This window comes from Hyperolius riggenbachi, chromosome 3 (genome assembly GCF_040937935.1).
Source record: "Hyperolius riggenbachi isolate aHypRig1 chromosome 3, aHypRig1.pri, whole genome shotgun sequence".
NCBI lineage: Eukaryota > Metazoa > Chordata > Amphibia > Anura > Hyperoliidae > Hyperolius > Hyperolius riggenbachi.
The window spans coordinates 168,370,820-168,388,988 of NC_090648.1; the positions used below are offsets into that span (position 1 = coordinate 168,370,820).

The 18,169-nt window shown below is 44.1% G+C and overlaps 1 protein-coding gene across 6 annotated transcripts in view; it reads left to right on the forward strand.

Annotated features, from left to right (window-relative positions):
• Positions 1-18,169, forward strand: part of ARNT2 (aryl hydrocarbon receptor nuclear translocator 2) — a 142,972-nt gene that overhangs the window by 67,404 nt on the left and 57,399 nt on the right. For all 6 annotated transcript variants that reach the window (XM_068275225.1, XM_068275222.1, XM_068275224.1 and 3 more), the window contains 3 exons: positions 6,100-6,202; positions 10,784-10,849; positions 14,554-14,639. In XM_068275225.1, the coding sequence (XP_068131326.1) occupies positions 6,100-6,202; positions 10,784-10,849; positions 14,554-14,639 (255 nt within the window). The remainder of the gene's footprint in view (positions 1-6,099; positions 6,203-10,783; positions 10,850-14,553; positions 14,640-18,169) is intronic.

The following is an 18,169-nucleotide window of genomic DNA, read 5'->3' on the forward strand; positions in this document are numbered from 1 at the left end:
ATTCTCAGCATTTTGTTTATTCTTTACAAAATTATTCCCTAGTAAAGATCTACAAAGATGACATCCAGCCTCCTTACTCATTTGCACACTATTTTGGCAGCTGCACTGGCCAACTGCTGTTCATCAAGTGCTTTCGCACACCCAGAAATGCGCAGAGCATCCTCCATGAGGAGATGGGTTAGTTCAAACCTTGTCAGGTTTTTACTACCTACTGTAACTGACAGCAACATAGGGGGGAAAAATTAAAGTGATTATTATTCAGGAACAAATCTACTATTTTATACGTATGTATACACGTGTATTTTGAACTTTGCTAGATTTGCAATAGTGGTCTTGAGAACGTTTGATTTTTTTATGAGGGAAGGGATGTGATTATATAAGCTGGGACCTACGCTGTGGATGTGTTGCATGTAGATCATTTTTAGTTGTAAGGGGTTCATATGATCTGGATAGAGTTCAGTGGTTGCAAATTCCTGGTGGGTGGTTTCAATGTGTCATAAAAGAAAAGATGCTCTATCAGCCGATGATGTCTGATAGAACAGCTTCCATGCACAGTAGAGTAGCTGCATTCTCTTTGTTTATATTGCCAGTGCAGCACTGGGGACCAGGGTCAGTGCATAGAAGGCACATCCCAGGGAATGCCATTAACAGTTTGTTGTGCCTTCCAAGAGCCAATGAAAAGTGCACTTTGCTTGGGGAGTATGCTTATCCTTTAAAACTTGACAAATATTCCTAACATTCTTCACTCAATCAAAATCTATGAGAAATTATACCTAAGCTGGCTCACTTTTAATTGTTTTTAGTTCTGAATAGAGATGGTCAAAGGGATGCAAATAATTCTTACTTGCATGCAAATTTATATGCTAATTGTATGTAGTTTGAAACTGGGCTATTCAGGTGAAGTGCATTTGATTGGCTAAATTCAATTCCAGGCTGCATACATTTTGCATTGAATTATTGGCTTACAGCACAGAGTCCCTGGCAGCACGTAACTACAAATCATGAGGTGCCCCAGCAAATCTTTCATAGGACCCTCCAATTCCTTTGCCTACCCTTAGTTACCCTCACAGTCTGTAGCCCCGTGTCTCATAAAACAAGTGTGGCCATCATTATCATCACACCCAGTGATCTGCAAACTTGGCTCTCCAGCTGTTAAGGGGCTACAAGTCCCACAATGCATTTGCCTTCATAAATCATGACTGTGGCTGTCAGACTCCTGCAATGCATTGTGGAACTTGTAGTTCCTTAAAGGGAAGGTTCAGGGACACTAAAAAAAAAAAAACTCGAAATCCACTTACCTGGGGGTTCCTCCAGCTCGTGGCAGGCAGGTGGTGCCCTCGGCGCCGCTCCGCAGGCTCCCGGTGGTCTCCGGTGGCCGACCCGACCTGGCCAGGCCGGCGGCCAGGTCAGGCTTCTTCTGCGCTCCATTATGCGTGTCACGCCGGCGCGCTGACGTCATCGGACGTCCTCCGGGCTGTACTGCACAGGCTCAGTAGTTACTTACCTGGGGCTTCTTCCAGCTCCTGGCAGTCGATCGGTGCCATCGGCGCAGCTCCTCTCCCTCCGGGCGTCCAGCGGTGAAGAAGCCGACCTCGCCAGTTCGGCTTCCGGTTTGGCGTCATGTGCGTTCCTACGGCGCGGGTCACGTGGTGTACGTGACATCATTTGGTCTCTACTGCGCAGGCGCAGTAGTTCTGCGCCTGCGCAGTAGAGACCCGATGACATCTCTACACCACGTGACCCCCCGCCGTGGAGCGCACAGAAGCCGACCTGGATGCCAAACTGGCGAGGTCGGCTTCTTCACCATTGGACGCCCGGAGGGAGAGGAGCTGCGCCGAGGGCACCGTTCGACTACCAGGAGCTGGAAGAAGCCCCAGGTCAGTGCAGTTTTTTTTGTTTTTTTTTTAGCAGCGTGAACCTTTCCTTTAACAGCTGGAGAGCCAAGTTTGCAGATCACTGATCATACCCATAACATGTGTAGCCACAAAAACACCTGATCTGGTATCTGGGGGATGAACCCTTTTATTGGAGGAAGAAAATGTTATTAGCTGGGTCCCTCTCACAGCTCTGTGCCCCCCCCCCCCCCCCACGCGAATATATGGGCTGCTCTCCTGGTGGTTACATCCCTGGTTCAAACCTGGGTCAGGATACTATATGCATCATGTTTGTATGTTCTCGCAGTGTTTGTTTTTCCTCCCACATCTGAAAAACATAAACACAGTCAACTGGCTTCCCTGCAGAAATTGGACTATGGCAAAAGGGAGTGCATTGTGTGCCCCTCTCAGGGACGGACAGTGACAAGATTATATACTCTGTAATGCACTGGAGAACATGTTAGTGTTGTATGAATAATAAATACATATTTGCCAAAGTCATAGGAAAATAACACATTGTCATTGGTAGACTACTAGTTTAAGTGACACTAAAGCAAAAAAAAAAGTATTATGATTTGTATGTGTAGTATGGATAGTTAATAGAATACTAGTAGCAAAGAAAAGAGTCTCATTTTTATTTTCAGTTATATGTCTTTTTTAATAACATTGGATCATTCTGTCATATTTCCAGTTTACATACCACACTATTTTAAACTATAAAACAAAGCAGAGCAGAGCTAATGAGCCTTTGAACTTCCCTGCAGTAAAACCTTATCTGAAGCTGTCTCTCACGGTTTCTTTGATGTATAAGTGATTCAGAAAACAAGACTGGCTCCTTTGTATAGAGAACTCTTTCTGCACTGGAAACAATATGAGACTACTACTTTCTTGGCTACTTACCGTATGTTCTATTTCTTAGCTGTACTACACATACAATTCATGATATCATGGGGGTTTTTTTAGTGTCACTTTAAGTCTAGCATTTGTGAGTGTTAAATTGTTCCTATACATAACTTTATCTTATATATGTACATTTCCATTTAAGCTGTAATGGGGAAATTATATAATGTATTTGTACTTTGCTAAGCTACCAGTCTGTCATTTTCTTTACTCTCATGACTGTTAATAAGCGCCCTGTTAATCCTTTCCTTGTGTTCTCCTCCTCTGGAATAATGACATGCGTCTTGGCCCAGGCAGAGAATGTGTTTTTAGCGGTAAGACTCTTCCTCTCCGTGTCTGGCCTGATATCAAACACCTGCAGCGCCCCACTGACCACTCATTTCCTTGTTGTTTCCCGTGCCCTCGCCTGGCTTAGGCTTTATTCATGTTTTGGATGAATTTTAAGTTCCTTTTTTCTTGTGTAACCTCACAGCTCCATCTATTTGGAATGTTTTTTTATCTTCGTCTTGAGACCTCGTAAAATAAAAAAGCTTTGCTAATCACAGCTGTTGACCCACATTTTTATTTCTGTCCCGATGCTGGTGGAGTCATCACGCCTGTTGACAAGATCTGTGTTGTGATTTACGGTAAATGAAATTGAAGAACGGTGGTTAGAGCAGTGCTGAACTCTGGACAGTGGCGGATCTCCTCTGCGTCTAGCATGTGATCTGTGGCTGCATTTCCAGCTTTGTACGTAATGCAAATCACTTGAAACAACTTCTCTATTGCAGATGCAGGGCAACAACTTGTTCAGTGCACCATGATCAAAACACTAATAAAACACTAAATCATTAATAATATTAATTGCACTGGCCACAAGACCTGGAATTTTTCTCTGTTTATGTTATGTTTAGAAGGGCTCTCATATACTAAAATAAAACTGACCCAAATTACTGCTCTGGGGTTAATGGTCCTCAGGAGCATAATTATTCATCAACGAGCTCATGGGGAGTTCATCATGGAGATCCACAACAGTCACACAAGGGTCAGCAACATACAGAGTCCTGTACCCCTCTAACACAATAGCTAGGCTGCAGCATGCTTAGGTCGGCATCTGATAAAGGCATTTTGAATACAAGACATAACATTTATATTGCGCTTTTCTCTTGACGGACTCAAAGCGCCAGAGCTGCAGCCACTAGGACATGCTCTATGGGCAGTGAAAGTGTTAGAGAGCCTTGCCCAAGGATTGAATAAGTGCTGGCTTACTGAACAGGAAGAGCCGAGATGTGAACCCAGGTCTCCTGTGTCAGAGGCAGAACCCTTACTATTACACTATCCAGCCACATTTACCCTGCTATTGTATTGGATACACCTACTAGATCAAAATGAGAACCACATTTCCCGATCGGTATTTGACCAGTATTTGGGAAAAACTGATTGAGGAAGGTCCTACGTTACTTCACTCAATGCTTCCAATAATTTGTTTCCAACAACTCATTGAATCCAGCATCCTATCTATTAATAATGCTGCATAGTACATGGGGATCGTTGGATAATCTATGTCGAAATACTAGAAATTAGCAGTCCTATTGCACTGAAACTGAACCAAGAACCGAGTTGTTGGCAGGTGCATGGGTTTACGATACCTGGCGCCATTCAGTATTTGTATTAGAGCCTGAAGATGTACACATTAACATACCAGGGAAAATTCTTCCCTGGGAGTAAGTCGGTTTGTAGTGACTGTCCTCTGAACTCGCATAATATGCCGCAGATGGTGGTGCTTTGCCAGACACGTGCTCTTCAAACCAGCACCACGCATAGCAGAAAAACCTGGCGACCGCTCACACAAGCCACATGTCACACAGCCTTGGTTTTATAACCACAAACTAATTAAATAACTAAACATGTAGCTGAAATCTCATATGTTCTTCTGCTACTGAATGTTCAAATAAAATCAGATGTGTGTGCGCCATCAGCCAGGAAAAGAAAGCGACTGAAAAATGAAGCCTTAGTTCATCATGATTGTTAACATTCTTTAACGATGCGCCACTGTGGTAATTAAAGGATCCAATAGGAATATGGCAGTACAGGGAAGCATAGCACAGGAAGTCTGGTCTAAACTATTATTTATTTAATTTTTACTTTTGGATAGAGCAAGGACTTAGAGGGAAAAGGATGGACTGCAGACTTTGGAAATTCTACAGACTCTTATTGCCGTTAGTGCTCCTGTCTCTAATAATTTGCACCAGGACAGCATGGGAGCTGATATCTGAAATGTTACAGGGGCCACCAGTACAGGAGATGGGGTAAATCGCCTTACTAGAACACAAGTTATACTGACCATCCTCCAAAACAGGGACGTCAAACTCGAGGACCGTATCCATGCCAGTGTTTAGCATGGACTGAGAAATGTGTTCCCCTTGATGAACCTCACCTTTCCTGATTCAGTCCCGTCAATTTGAGCTGTGCCAAAAATACGTGAGGACCACAAGGACTGGAGTTCGACATCCCTGATTCAAAGTGTCATTTCTTAGCTGTTTGGGAAGACACTGGCAGGGGGGGGGGGGGGGGGGGATACTGCAATCTTAATGCAGATTTAGAAGGCATAGTGTATCAAATATGAAACAAATAAGTAGTCTGGCCATTCCAATCAGCAGAAAAATATATATTTTTGAAGTGGAGCTATGGAAACAGTCTTATTCTGATAACAATAAATCCCCTATTAAATCTTCACATGACCAGTTATAGAAAACTCTTTAGTACTTTTACCTCTAAAGGGCGTTTCTATGCACAGTTGTGGTTAGAAAACCTAAACAAGCCATTTTCAGTGGCATTGCTCAATCTACTGTGTGTCTGACTTTTCAGCTGCAGTAGATGCATATGTATTGTCAGGAGACATTGTTTTTCTGCCAGCAGAGTGCAATCTCATTGGCATGTACTCCAGCATCAGCATCAGATAAAAAGGAAAGGGTGGACCAGGGCACTGATAGTTTCCTCACCACCCTTGGCCAACATGTTGGCAACTGGAGATGTTATATATGCAACATGACAGTTCCGATGACAGATCCATGAATGGAGCACATCTGTTTATGTTCTGACATAGATGGCCTGATGTGGACAATAAAGCAAAAGATCCCCCTGACTGCAAAAAGGCAGGCTGTTAAAGAAGCTTTCCGTTTTCATTTACAACATTTATCTAAGAAATGTTAACAGGCATGCTAAAAATGTAATGACAGAAATATGAGCAGCCTTTAAAAAAAACATTATAAAAATGTAAATTTAATAAGGAACTGAGAAGAGTATGAATAATTTGATTGTGTTGTTTTTATTTCTGTTTGCTTAGGACGAATTTTGGACTTGAAAACCGGTACAGTAAAAAAAGAGGGCCAACAGTCTTCTATGCGGATGTGCATGGGATCCCGCCGCTCATTCATTTGCCGGCTAAGGTAATAGAAACAGCCTGATGTGCGACTGCATAAACTGCATGCTTGTTTCAGGTGTAGGATTCAGGCACTACTGCAGCCAAAGAGATCAGTGGAACTGCCAGGAAACTGGCATTGTTTGAAATGAAATAAATATGGCAGCCTCTATATCCCTCTCACCTCAGGTTTCCTTTAAGCCTGGACAAAGTATATAACTAACTCTGTTTTATTCTGGCTCTGTGTTAGTACTGTACAGTAAGAGCATGCTGGGGTGTGCTTGCAAATGATCTTCCCCGGAGTATCATTGGCATTAATATATTGGTTCCCTCTAAATTGTAATCCAACCCCATTCAGTACTCCTTTGTGAATAGCACCAGAAAGGAAGGAAGAGGTATAAGTATGTTCTGAGTTTGAAGGCCTTATGTGACTTTCCTGTGATAGGAATGATAGGGGGCTTTGTGAGGTACCTTTACATGTTCTTGGTACAGAGCTGTGAAAAGCCAGGCCCTCTGGAAGTTCCAATGTTACTCATTTAAATTAATAACCTTGGCATGTGTGTAGAATGGTTCTCCTGACTGAAATATGAAATATTAGAACCAAGCATCAGATATGTTCAAAGGTAACAAGCCAGTCTGAATATTTTCCCCTATTATCCCCAGCATATATATGCGAGTCACATATAATTATATTCATATCGTAACTGTTGCTTGGGTATATATACAGTATATTAAATAATAACTGCTGTCTATTTATTAAACTGAATCGGTTTTATTGCCAGATATGTCCAAATAAGATTTATTGCATATAGATGAGCCGTCCTTTAATTGCACACGAGCATTAATCTGTCACTTGTATGTAATGTGTCTCTTGAAATCGATATATCTTACCATAACCAGAAACTGTTGGATTAATGTTGCTCAATACAACATGGGCACTGATTGAGGACTTTGCTTGTTATATTTCTAATATGTACTGTTTGGCATCATAAAGTTCAAATCATTTATGCTTGGCTCACAGTAGACATTGGATTGCGGTCCCTGTAACAGCAGGAACACAATGCAGCGGAACGGGAAAGTGCAGCACGTATTATCTGAGCATTGTGTCACATACAGCGAAGCATCCAGTCAATGTCTTGCTAGGTCATACAGGAAGTGCAGGCAGTGTGTGTCTTGGCTGAGGGGAGGAGGAAAGTGCCGGTGATCGGGACAGTAATAGGGCGGGGCGCCACGGTGGGTGAGATCACTTGGATCAGACTTGGAGGTGCCTTCCCTATGCTAAACATAACTGCAGCAGTAATAGTATGTGATTGAAGGACTGTTCATATGAGGATTTGCATTGCTGTCTATAAAAACATCTGTGCTGAGCAGTTTTTTTTCTTGTGACTTTTTATGGAGTTTTATGTTATTAAAATAATTTTTTACTGTGAAAACCTGGAGTCAGTGGAGGGTAAAAACCTTGAGAATTTGTGAAATACAAGCGCAATACCACTGCTTTAACGAGCAGTGGCAATCGTTGGGGTAAGCAGTGTATAATAATTGGGAGCAGGGGACTGCGTTGGCGGTCTGTTTCAAAACTGTGACGGTGATCTGTTGCTTTATCTGCAATATATGTTGGTTAATCCATAAGAGTCCAGATATACTACACAATATCCAGGTGAGATTGATGATTGACAATAATTATCACATGCTTACATCCCGCTACCTGTAATTAGGTGTGGATATACGGTATATTTGGTGTGTGTTGGGGTGGATTGTTGGCACACGGTGAGGGTGAAACTCACTACCACACGTGATCCGTTGCAGTCTGATTTTGGGGGTGCTGGACCAAGGGAGGTCTTTCAAGCTTTAGATTTCCTTTAAGAGTGTCTTAAAGGAAATCTAAAGCCTGAAAAGAAGCATTTTAACTTATCTGGGGCCTTTTGCAGCTCCCGGCAGTTACCCTGTGCCCGCGCCGTCCTTCCAAGACTCGCCAGTCAGCAGCGGCGACCCACTCAAAGCCAACTAGCCACACGCCTCTGCGGCGTAGCCCGTGCTCAGCAGTGTTCTGCGCATGTGCAGTACAGGTAAATTTCTACACACACAGAATGCTCCTAGCATGGGCGCATGATCAGAATGCCCACGGCAGCGTCCGACTGCCCACATTCTGCCAGCTTTGAGGGGGTTGCTGCTGCTGGCTGAACGGTCACTGGCGGACTGTGCGGGCACAGGATGACTACATGGGGCTGTAACTGCTTCTTCTCCAGGCTTTCCATTCCTGTACAGGACTCACGAGATGAAAAAGGTTAGCAATCATTCCTTACTTTGGGCTTCTTCCAGCCCCTAGATGTCTTCTACGTCCCTCACTCCAGCTCCAGTGCTCCCAGCTGTCCCGCTGGCCAGCCGTGAAGTTAGCCAACCCATCAGCGGGTCATCTCCTCTGTGCATGTTCAGGCGTGTGTGGTCATCGGCATGGCCAGCCACGCGCCTACGTCATCTGGCACGGCCAGCCACGCACCCACGTCATCTGGCGTGGCCAGCCACGCACCCACATCATCGAGTGCTTACCGCACCTGCGCAGACTAACTGCGCAAGCCGGAACATGTGCAGAAGAGCCGACCCGCCTACCGGTCACTGAACTTCACGGGTGGTCAGCGGGACAACGGGGAGCATCGGCAAGGGACTCTAGGAGCAGGAAGAAACCCCAGGTAAATAACAATTGCTACCCTTTTTCACCTTGTGAGTACTTTAAGGAACTTGCAGTACTATGCCTTGACAAAGGGGACCCTGTGTGGCCCCTAAACTTATGTTAGCAATATGGTTGGATGTGTATGGTGATAGAACAATAAATGCAAGCTAGAGTGTAGTGTGTGGACCTTCCTTTGTTACATTTGATTTTTAAAGCACACTTGAAGTGAGAGGATTCTGTACACTGCTAAATATTTTTTTCAATTTAAACAATGCACATTACCTGGCTGTCCTGCTGATCCTTTTTTTGAGCCTTTTACACTTTTAGCCATAGACCCTGAACAAGCATGCAGATCAGATGTTTCTCACTGAAGTCTGACTAGATTACCTGCATGCTTGTTTCCCGTGTGTGATCCAAAATACTACTGCAACCAAACATATCAGCGGGACTGCCAGCCAACTGGTATTGTTTAACCACTTTCCCGTGGCGAGAACAATATATCTACGCCCGCAGGACTTCAGTTCCTGCACAGGGGCGTAGATATTCGTCTATTGTGGTGGATGGCCGCCGCTCCCGCGCACAGTCCTGGGGGTACTCCTCGCCGCCTGTTCCCATTCATTAATCTGGCGTAACACAGCCACACATAACTTCCTACTCACGTACTTTAGTACGCAATAGGAAATAATGCACAAGGACACCTTGTGGACAAATAGTAAAATTATACCTACATTCATTTTTTTTATAAAAAGACCCACCATTACATTCAAAATTAACTCCTTCCCTCCCACACACTACCATAGTACCCAAATAAATGATATGCTTATAATAAAAAAAATACATAAATAGCTACCTTAGGGATTGAACTTTTTTAATATGTATGTCAAAAGGGTATATTAATGTTATTTATAAAATTATGGGCTTGTAATTAGTTATGGACGCAAAATTGAAAAAATGCACCTTTATTCTGAAATAAAATATTGGCGCCATACATTGTATGAGGGAAATATTTTAAATGCTTTAACCAGCCGGGCGGTATGGACGAGCTCAGCTCGTCCATCACCGCCGGAGGCTGCCGCTCAGGCCCTGCTGGGCCGATTTTCATCAAATAAAAAGCAGCACACGCAGCCGGCACTTTGCCAGCCGCGTGTGCTGCCTGATCGCCGCCGCTCTGCGGCGATCCGCCGCGAGCAGCGGCGAAAGAGGGTCCCACCAGCTGCCTGAGCCCAGCGTAGCCGGAACAAAAAGTTCCGGCCAGCGCTAAGGGCTGGATCGGAGGCGGCTGACGTCAGGACGTCGGCTGACGTCCATGACGTCACTCCGCTCGTCGCTATTGCGACGATGTAAGCAAAACAAGGAAGGCCGCTCATTGCGGCCTTCCTTGTTTATTCTGGGCGCATGAAATAGTTTTTTTTTTATTTAAAAAAAACCCTCCCGCAGCCGCCCTGGCGATCTTAATAGAACGCCAGGGTGGTTAATAACCGGGACAAATGGGCAAATAAAATGAGTGTGTTTTAATCACGGTAGCATGTATTATTTTAAAACTAATGGCCGAAAACTGAGAAATAATGCATTTTTCTAATTTTTTTCCCCTTATTTTACCCGTTAAAATGCATTTAGAATAAAATCATTCTTAGCAAAATGGACCACCCAAAGAAAGCCTAATTGGTGGTGAAAAAAACAAGATATAGGTAGTTTCATTATGATTAGCAATAAAGTTATAAGCGAATGAATGGAAGGAGCGCTGACAGGTGAAAATTACTCTGGTACAAAAGGGGAAACCCTTAGTAGGGCAGTAGTTAAAAGGTAATACACATGGTAGGTTTCATCATACGATCGTATCTTCGTCACCTGCCACCTTCGTCTTAATGCCAGTTGGGGGAAAAAAAGCCTGAAACATGTTGTGATTAATGTTTTTTATTTACTGAGTGTGTTTCTCTGTAGATGTGGTAATGCCCCCCTGGATCACCTACCTCTTAGCAGAATAACCACAATGAGGAAGAGATACAGGTAAGGCCTTTATGTTGCAGTGTTTGCACAGTAGCTATCTCCGATGACTTGCAGTGCCAGGTTGGTGATGACATATCACTAGAGTATTATCTGTATGCTAATCTCTTTTCTTTACTTTGTACTTTCACCATTTGTGCTTTCACTTTCCTGAAATCTGCTTGTATATAAACTGGAATAAGTATCAGTTTACATTGGTATGGCTGCAGTTCAGTGTCAGTTGATCAGTTTGTCTTCAAATTGTGCTCAGGTCGACCCCAGTTTCTTATTTACTAGTTCTTAAACTGGGGTGAAACTGAATACAAATGTGAACTGGTCCAAAATCAAATGAAGAAATATTTTTTGGGCCAAGTTTACACTTACAAGATATATTACTAACTTTTTCTAACACTAACAAGGTTCCCTCCTTTGTAGTTTGATGCAGGCCACTCACATACATGTTGCAACCACACAGGGAAATAATACATTTCATAAATGAACCCCCTATGCAAAACTGAGCTGTAAACTTATAAACAGCCAACTAAAGCTGGCCCTGTATACAGGTCGATTTTGGCCTGATATGCTAATCCAATTGACCCCAATCCAGGAGGGAGGAAGGCGTTATCGCTAATACCTTCTGTTTTAAAGGAATACTGTAGGGCAGGGGTTCTCAAACTGGGTGCCACGGCGTCCTGGTGTGCCTCGGGCGTCTTTCAGTGGTGCCTCGGCATGCATCCCAATCCTTTATGCAATACCATCAGGAAATGCAACCGCACATTGATATACAATGTGGCTGCATTACCTGCTAGTTAACCTTTAGTGCCGCAAACAACCACGGTTGAAGTTGAACATGAGAGGAATCACGGTGCCTAATAAGCATGACTAGCTACTTGGAGTGGGTCGTCGCCTGATAAGGGTCATAACGGCATTTTGGTAGTTGTTTTTGCCAAGGGGTGCCTTGAAAAAATTTCAAAGCCATCAAGGGTGCCCTCATCCCAAAAAGTTTGGTAACCACTGCTGTAGGGGGTTGGGGGAAAATGAGTTGAACTTACCTGGGGCTTCTAATGGTCCCCCATAGACATCCTGTGCCCACGCAGCCACTCACCAATGCTCCGGCCCCGCCTCCGGTTCACTTCTGGAATTTCAAACTTTGAAGTCTGAAAACCACTGCGCCTGCGTTGCCGTGTCCTCACTCCCGCTGATGTCACCAGGAGTGTACTGCGTAGGCACAGACCATACTGGGCCTGTGCAATACATTCCTGGTGATGTCAGTGGGAAGGAGGGCGCGGCTGTGCAGGCGCAGTAGTTTTCAGACTTCAAAGTCTGAAATTCCAGAAGTGAACCAGAGGCGGGGCCGGAGCATCGGTGAGTGGCTGCGCGGGCAAAGGATGTCTGCGGGGACCATTAGAAGCCCCGGGTAAGTTCAGCTCATTTTCCCCCGACCCCCCCCCCCCCCCCCTACAGTATTCCTTTAAGAAGGAAAACTACACTGAGTGTTGCTTTTTAGTAGGAAACCTTTTCTGTCTCTTTTAGTCCCGTATATTTTCCTAGTAGTTTTGGGTCACCACAAGCTGCAGGGTATTCTGTTGTACAGGTTCAAGCCCCTATCATATAGAGCCATATCAATCCCTATCATGCACCGATAAAGATGTAACATGTAGATACTAAAACAAAGTTTACTAACCTAACTGTAGAACTATCAGCATTTTAAAAACTGTAACAATAGTAAGAAACTTTTTTCACTCAGATTAGACTTGTTTGATTTCCCAAAAACGTGTTTTCTTTTTATCTTTTCTTTTTTTTTTCCTGGTCACAGCTGTTTTCATGTTGCACATTGCAGAAGTTTTCCTCTCTTCCTCTTTACTAATAGACTGTCTGACTTTCCTGAAAAAGAGGTTTGTTAGGGATGACTGTTGATAGGTAGCAGAGACAGCTTGTCACAAGTGGAAAGAACAGAGTAGCTGTGACAAATGGATGTGGAGATGAAGCAACGACTTCCTCATTTTTCCACAGCTAGCTAGATGAATGCCAGATAAGTCTGCAGCAAAGCCGCGATAGTCAATAAATTATGGTCCAAACTGGGAACGAAGGCTTAATATGCAAACAGGGGCTGTATATACAGTGCATGCTTAGGAGGCAGGAGCTACATGCCCAGGGCACACCACTGTGCTGATGGTAGCAGGCTGACTATGGGTAATAGCAATGAAGAACCACACTTTACCATACAACCTTAATTAGATTTCCGCAGATATTTTATCAAAAATCTATTTATTCACTGCTCTGTTAGCAATCTGGTACTTAAAGTGTACCTGTAGGGAAAAAAATGCCCCATTTAGATATGTCAGTAGAAGTAAGCCTTGTTGAAGAGTGTGTGTAGCTGTGCTCCCGTCCCTGAAATAGCGTGGCTGCACGGAGCAACTTAGGCTCTGCATTTTCCACCGAGCAACTCTGTGCTACTGCGCAGGTGTGAGTGTGGTTTCACTCCTTGATGGATGGGAGCACGGCCACAAACTTTCAGGCGGTCCAGCGCTGGTCGGGAGGAGAACGTGGGAGGCCTCTGGAGGATCCAGAGGCTTCTCGCAACTGAGGTAAGTGCCTGAATTTCTTTCCTCTTAAAGTTACAGGGGTACTTTAACCTCCCTACTGGTATGAATACTTCCGGGAATTAGGGTCTAAAAGCGGTGAAAATTTTTCACAAGCTTTTAGACCTTAAAAGCTGGAAAAAATCATGCCGCTAGATAGATCTGTAGCAGCCCTGCACTTACATACCTCCCCTGGATCCAGCGATGCAATTCTCCCTCCATCCACCTGCTGGTGCTCTGCTCCTATAGTGAGATTGCTGTATGTCGTCATGACGAAAGATGGCGATCTCACAAGAGGAATCGAGAGCCTCCGAGGACTGGAAGAAGGATGGCTGCCAGCATCTGGATCCCAGGGGAGGTGAGTTACAGATGCCCGCTGCACACAGTCTCTGCATATACCTCCCAGCTCGGGGTTACTGCTCTGAGCTGCAGATTTCCAGCCCGCTAAGGAGGTTAATGTTGTACAAATCAATGCAGGCATCCATCATCACTGCCCTTTGTTGAATTTTTACTTTTGTTTTTTATTCTTTTGATTAATGAACTGACAGAAATTACTATTTTGTCACCTAGCAATTTGAAGGTAAACCGATAGCTGGGAGATGCAAGGTAACTGATTTACCCCAAAATTGACGTGAAGATTCCTTTCCCTTACTAGTCCCTAAAGATATGTACACAATGTGGAACCAAAACGTAAAAATAATAATTCCTGATCATTTTGGCTGGAAATCTAGCTATTAGCGTGACCACAGTACTTGAGTAGCTTGAGCAATGCACTGGTAAATGCATTTCTAACGAATGGTAACGTAAGCTACCGCAGCAACGCTTGCATTACTTGAGTACAGAATGTCATGATAATTGCACAACTTACAGTACAATGTTGCCGGTAGTAATGGTAATATTGCCATGTGCCTTCTGCACAGAGCAATATTTACTGTACTTTTATGCATCAGAATGGATAAATATTCCTCACTGTATTATTTTTGTCTGTTGTTCTTTCATATATATTTTTGACTAGTGATTTATATAATTAATCATATTTCCATGAGAAAATTACTGTAGTCTTTTTGTGACCACATTTTCACTTTAGCTGTATGCTTGTGAAATTGTTTAGCATGTTAGTACTCATGGCTGCCTCATGCGTTTTAGGAATGGCCTCGGACCGGTGAAGGAGGGTGAAGCCCAGTACTCGGTGGTGCACTGTACTGGCTATATTAAGGCCTGGCCCCCAGCAGGTAAGGAATATATAGAATAGTAAGGAATGGTGTCTGATGTTATCACTGCTCTAATGCGGTAAATGCACAGGATGGAAGACTAAGGGCCTGTTGTCACTTGTGCAGTTAGCAGGCGATTCCTGCTAATCGCCGAAGCACTAGCGCTAGCGCAATATTAACCTTATGGCAGTGATCTCACTGCTGCGATTGCCGCTGATCGCGGGTTTTTCGTGATTAGCGGCAATCGCAAAACGTGTTCCCTGAAGCATTTTGCTGCGATTCTGGAGCAATCGCAATACAGTAATTAAAAAAGCGATGATCGCGATTGCTCTGAAATGTGAGAGTGTTCAGTGCTTTTACCGCGATAATCACGGTAAAATCAAACACAGCGCTAGCGTTTTGTTTTTGCAAGTGTGAATGGGCCCTAAGGGGGGGTGTCATATTTTTGTTAAAGGATAAAAATAGAGGTAATAGACCCTATTCAAAATGGTAGCTATTTGTCTGATCACTGGAAAAATACTAGTACAGAAATCACCACATTTCTAAAAGTGACTGAAAAATTCTCCTCTGTTATAGACTCACCACTTTATCATTAATTAGCAGTACTTTAGTGCTGATGGCTGTAGTTTTAAAGTGTTGATGTATCTAATCTCCATTTTGCATAGACTGGCACGTAACATTCACCATTTTCATTGTGTTAGCTACAGTTAACAGCAATGCCATTTGCTCGAACACCCTGTTGACCAGCTGGCTACAATTTGAGATCTTAAAAAGTGATGGCCTGACAATCGTTTTATTCATTTGCACTTCGTCTGAGGAGGCTCTGTGTGCAGAGGCAACCCATGTAATCCAGGATAACGCATCATGTGTCCTGCTGCACCCCTCTATACTACCCTTACATGGTCCATTATGCAACTACAGAAACCAAACTCATAGCACACATCCACTTATTAATGTGCTGGGTTCCATACGCTGATCAGTGTCTTAAAGTGTACCAGAGAAGACCATTAATAAAAAATGTATACAGTGTGCCCCGACTCGCCAAGCTATGGGGGATGCTAACGGGAGGAGGCGTTGAGGGAGTGATCGGTACGGAAGGGGCTGGAGGAAGCCCCAGGTATGTATACATTTTTTATTAATGTTCGTCTTAGGGTCACTTTAAGGGGTGGAGTGTGGCCATCAAGATCTTCACACCCATAACATGTGTAGCCACACCTGATCTGGAGTATCAGAGAAAGGGAAGGTTAGTAGTCCGGAGACTCACCCCCCCCCCACACACACACACACACACACACACACACCTACCTCTGCGCCCCCTGCTTTCTCAGAGGCTGCCCCCACCCCCTGTTACACCCCTGGCTCCAACGTAAGGCATTGCGATCCTCCATAATGGGGGTATTTATTACTAAATCTATTGAACAAAACTGGACAACAGTGAATACATCTATGAACTGTGATCTACTTAGGTGCACACGCGGGTCTGAACTGTGCAATGGCAGATGATAAATATCACCGTGGCCAAGAATCCAGAGTCAGACCATGGTGTAGAGCGACCGCATGACACCTGCTAAAGATTCGCCATCACCCAAGCACCACCTGAACGCATTGTTCTCCCCGCTATCCCACACATGGGCATTCATTCCGTTGCATGCCACTCACTATCCCTCTGCCCCCTCCCCCCCCCCCCCTTCATTGGCAACAGACACATCGCTAGCCAGGAGGCTGATGGCACGTCCGTACAGCATCGGCAATGCTCTATCACCCGGCAAGGATCAGTAGGCAATCCCTTGGGCAACAGAGATCTCCTGGAGATCCCTCGATATATACAGGCTTTAGCATTGCAAGGCCCTTCACTGTAACAAGCTGTTAAAGCGGATCCGAGATGAAAAATTAACTGTAACAAGTAACTTGTCTATATATCTTATCTAAAGTTTAGATAGTTTACACAGCAAATCTAGCTGCAAACAGCTTTAATAGAATATGATTATTTCTTCCTGTGATACAATTACAGCAGCCATGTTGTTTGTAAACATTACACAGAGGCAGGCTTATCTGTATCTTGAGCACTCAGCCTAATCCCCCCTCCTCCCCTCTGCCTCTGAAATCAATGGCTAGTAACACCTCTTCCTTCTCCTGTCCAGACTGAGCTCCCATGAGCCCTTGCTACTGCCAAGGCTCTCTGAAAACCTGTGGGCGTGGTCTATTTAGTTTATAGGGAATTAGAGTATTAAAACAAAAACAAAAAATTATTTGGCTTGAGGAATGCCCTATAAGCAATAGGAAAGGAACACAATTATGCAATGAGTAAAAGTTTACCTCGGATCCACTTTAAGGTTTAGTATTGGTGGTTTTGGTATATTTATCTGACTGAAATTGTATTTATTTATTGTATTTATAAAGCGCCAACATATTACGTAGCGCTGGACATTAGTTTAGGTTACAGACAATATTTAGGGGTGACATACAGCAAAATGACAATACAGGAATACAAGAAAGGCCAGATCCTGCAGCACAGTATGAGTACAAGGTAATGCTTAGTCAATGGATGGGTGCATGGAGATTAGGCAAGTTAGGTTCACTCAGCTGCATAGCATGGGTTCACAGTAATGGAGGTGCATGATCAGGTAGGACACAAAAGGAGGAGGACCCTGCCCAAAGGCTTACAATCTAGAGGGAGAGGTAGGGACACAAAAGGTGGGGGACCATAGTTCAACTGTGGGTTTAGAGCACTTGTGAGGGGTGGTAGGCCAGAGTGAAAAGGTGAGTTTTGAGGGCTTTCTTGGAGATGTTGAAGGAGGGGGCTGCCCTATTGGGTGGAGGTAGGGAGTTCCATAGTGTTGGAGCAGCTCTTGAGAAGTCCTGGAGGCGTGCATGGGACTAGTTAATGCGGGGGTGTACCTCTGAGTAAGTTCGGAAATGTAGGTTGGACAGGTTTTGTGGACAGATTTGTAGGTCAGACACAGTTTCTTGAATCTGATTCTGGACTGGATAGGAAGCCAGTGGAGGGATTCAAGAAGGGGATCCGCCGTGGTGGAGCGATGGGAGCAGTGGATAATTCTGGTCTCTTCCAAACACAAATGTGACTTTTTGTCTGAAAATTGATCCGGCTGTTGAGATCCACACATACAAATTATACAAGTTTGATGTACCACACATCTTGAATTCCTGCTGCTAATAGGGTCATGTATTGGGAACCCAGGAAGTGTGTAATAGTAGATGGGCCTGAGTTGCATAATGTCATCTATTTTGATCCATACATAGCCCAAGGGGTGTACAGTACATGCAGAGGAATGCACTTTTGTATCCAGCTGTTTTAGTATTCCCTGTCAATTTGTGAATCATTGCTATATACAGCCAAGTCAACATGTTGTTCATTTCCTCCAGGCTGGTCCAGTTCATTGTGTTTACTGGATTGTCACAGGGCCCAAGCCTCCATTATTCACTGACAAGAAATCTAAATATTTCACTGTCGCCCAGATATTGAATGATTTTGTGCTCAGTTACACCTACTGTATGTGGAGCAAGCATGACCTGTACACAGCACAACTCGA